This window comes from Macrobrachium rosenbergii, chromosome 22 (genome assembly GCF_040412425.1).
Source record: "Macrobrachium rosenbergii isolate ZJJX-2024 chromosome 22, ASM4041242v1, whole genome shotgun sequence".
In the NCBI taxonomy this organism is placed as follows: Eukaryota; Metazoa; Arthropoda; class Malacostraca; order Decapoda; family Palaemonidae; genus Macrobrachium; species Macrobrachium rosenbergii.
In genome coordinates this window covers 28047024-28048390 of record NC_089762.1, presented here as the reverse complement: position 1 = coordinate 28048390, position 1367 = coordinate 28047024, and the positions used below count along the sequence as shown (strand labels likewise).

The following is a 1367-nucleotide window of genomic DNA, read 5'->3' as shown; positions in this document are numbered from 1 at the left end:
ACTGCGTGGTATCGTCTGCGGCATCCTCCAACAGGGCGGGCTTGAGACAGTCGACCAACAACCAGTCGTCCTTCCCGTGCAGGGCGAGGCAGAATGCTTTGGTGTTCCGCTCGAGCACGCGGAAGGGCCCCCGTAGGGCCTGGTTAGTGGAGGGCGGACGGCGTCATTCCTGACGAAGACGTGGGTGGCGGAGGACAGGCCGGGAGGCATGAAGGTTGCTGACCTATCGGTATATGTCCGCTGGTAGGGGGCGAACTTCCCGACTACGTCGCGGAGCCTCTGGACTGATGGGTTGTGGCGATCTCTCATGACGAGTTCGCCCGGGACTATGAGGGGCTCCCCGTAGACTTTCTCTGGTGGGGACAGATCGCTGCTGGCTCTAGGGGCGGTCCTCAGTCCGAGGAGGACCCAAGGCAGCTGGTACTTCCAATCCTCAGCATTGCAGCGGGCCATGAGGGACGCCCTCAGGGACCTGTGGAATCTCTCCACCAATCCATTGGCTGCTGGGTTGTAGGCGGTGGTGGTGTGGTGAGAAGTCCCCAGCAGGCGTGCCAGGGTGGACCACAACTTGGACAGGAAGGCAGGGCCGGCCCCTGTCAGTGTTTATGTGGTCCGGGACACTGAACTGGCTGATCCAGCTGGAGAGGAGGGCTTTGGCGCACGCACTGGTGGTGGCTTCCAGCATGGGTGTCTCTTCAGGCTTATGTCGCACAGCAGTGTTGGCCCACCGGGGGTGAGGGGCACGTCCTTCCACCTGAGGGATGTGATGGTGGTGCGGTAGGCTGGAGTCTCTGGGTTGGTGGTCTGCTCCTGGGCGAGGTCCTTGTAGTTGATCCCAAGCTGCACTGCGCAGTGTTGAGCTCGATCCTGGAGAGGGCGTCTGCTACAGGGTTCTTCCTGCCGGGGAGGTACTTGATTGTGCAGGTGAACTCCATGATGGCCGCGAGATGCCGCTGCTGCCCGGAAGACCATGTGTCCCCCTGCTTTGTGAAGGCGTGGACCAGCGGCTGGTGGTCCGTCCAGATTGTGAAGGGCGTACCCTCCAGGAGGAACTTGAAGTGACGTACCGCCCGATACACTGCGCAGAGTTCCCTGTCGAAGATGCTGTAACGGGACTCCATGGGGCTGAACTTTTTGCTGAAGAAGGCGATGGGCTGGGGGGCTCCAGCGATGATCTGCTCCAGGACGGCCCCACAGGCGACGTTGCTAGCATCCGTTGCCAGCTGAAGGGGGGCGTTGGGGTCCTGGTGGGCCAAGGCGGTTGCCTCGGTGAGGGCGACCTTCGTCAGGGAGAAGGCCTGCTGCTGGTCGGGTCCCCAAACTAAGGACTTCGGGTGCCCCTTCAGGATCTCCGTTAGGGGGGCCAT

General features: G+C 62.1%; 1 protein-coding gene across 1 annotated transcript in view; it reads right to left on the bottom strand.

The window, feature by feature from the left end:
* Positions 1–453, bottom strand: part of LOC136850447 (uncharacterized) — a 630-nt gene extending 177 nt beyond the window's left edge. The window contains exon 1 of the mRNA XM_067124024.1: positions 1–453. This exon is cut by the window's left edge and continues 177 nt beyond it. Coding sequence (XP_066980125.1) covers positions 1–453 — 453 coding nt within the window.
* Positions 454–1367: the final 914 nt, after the last annotated feature.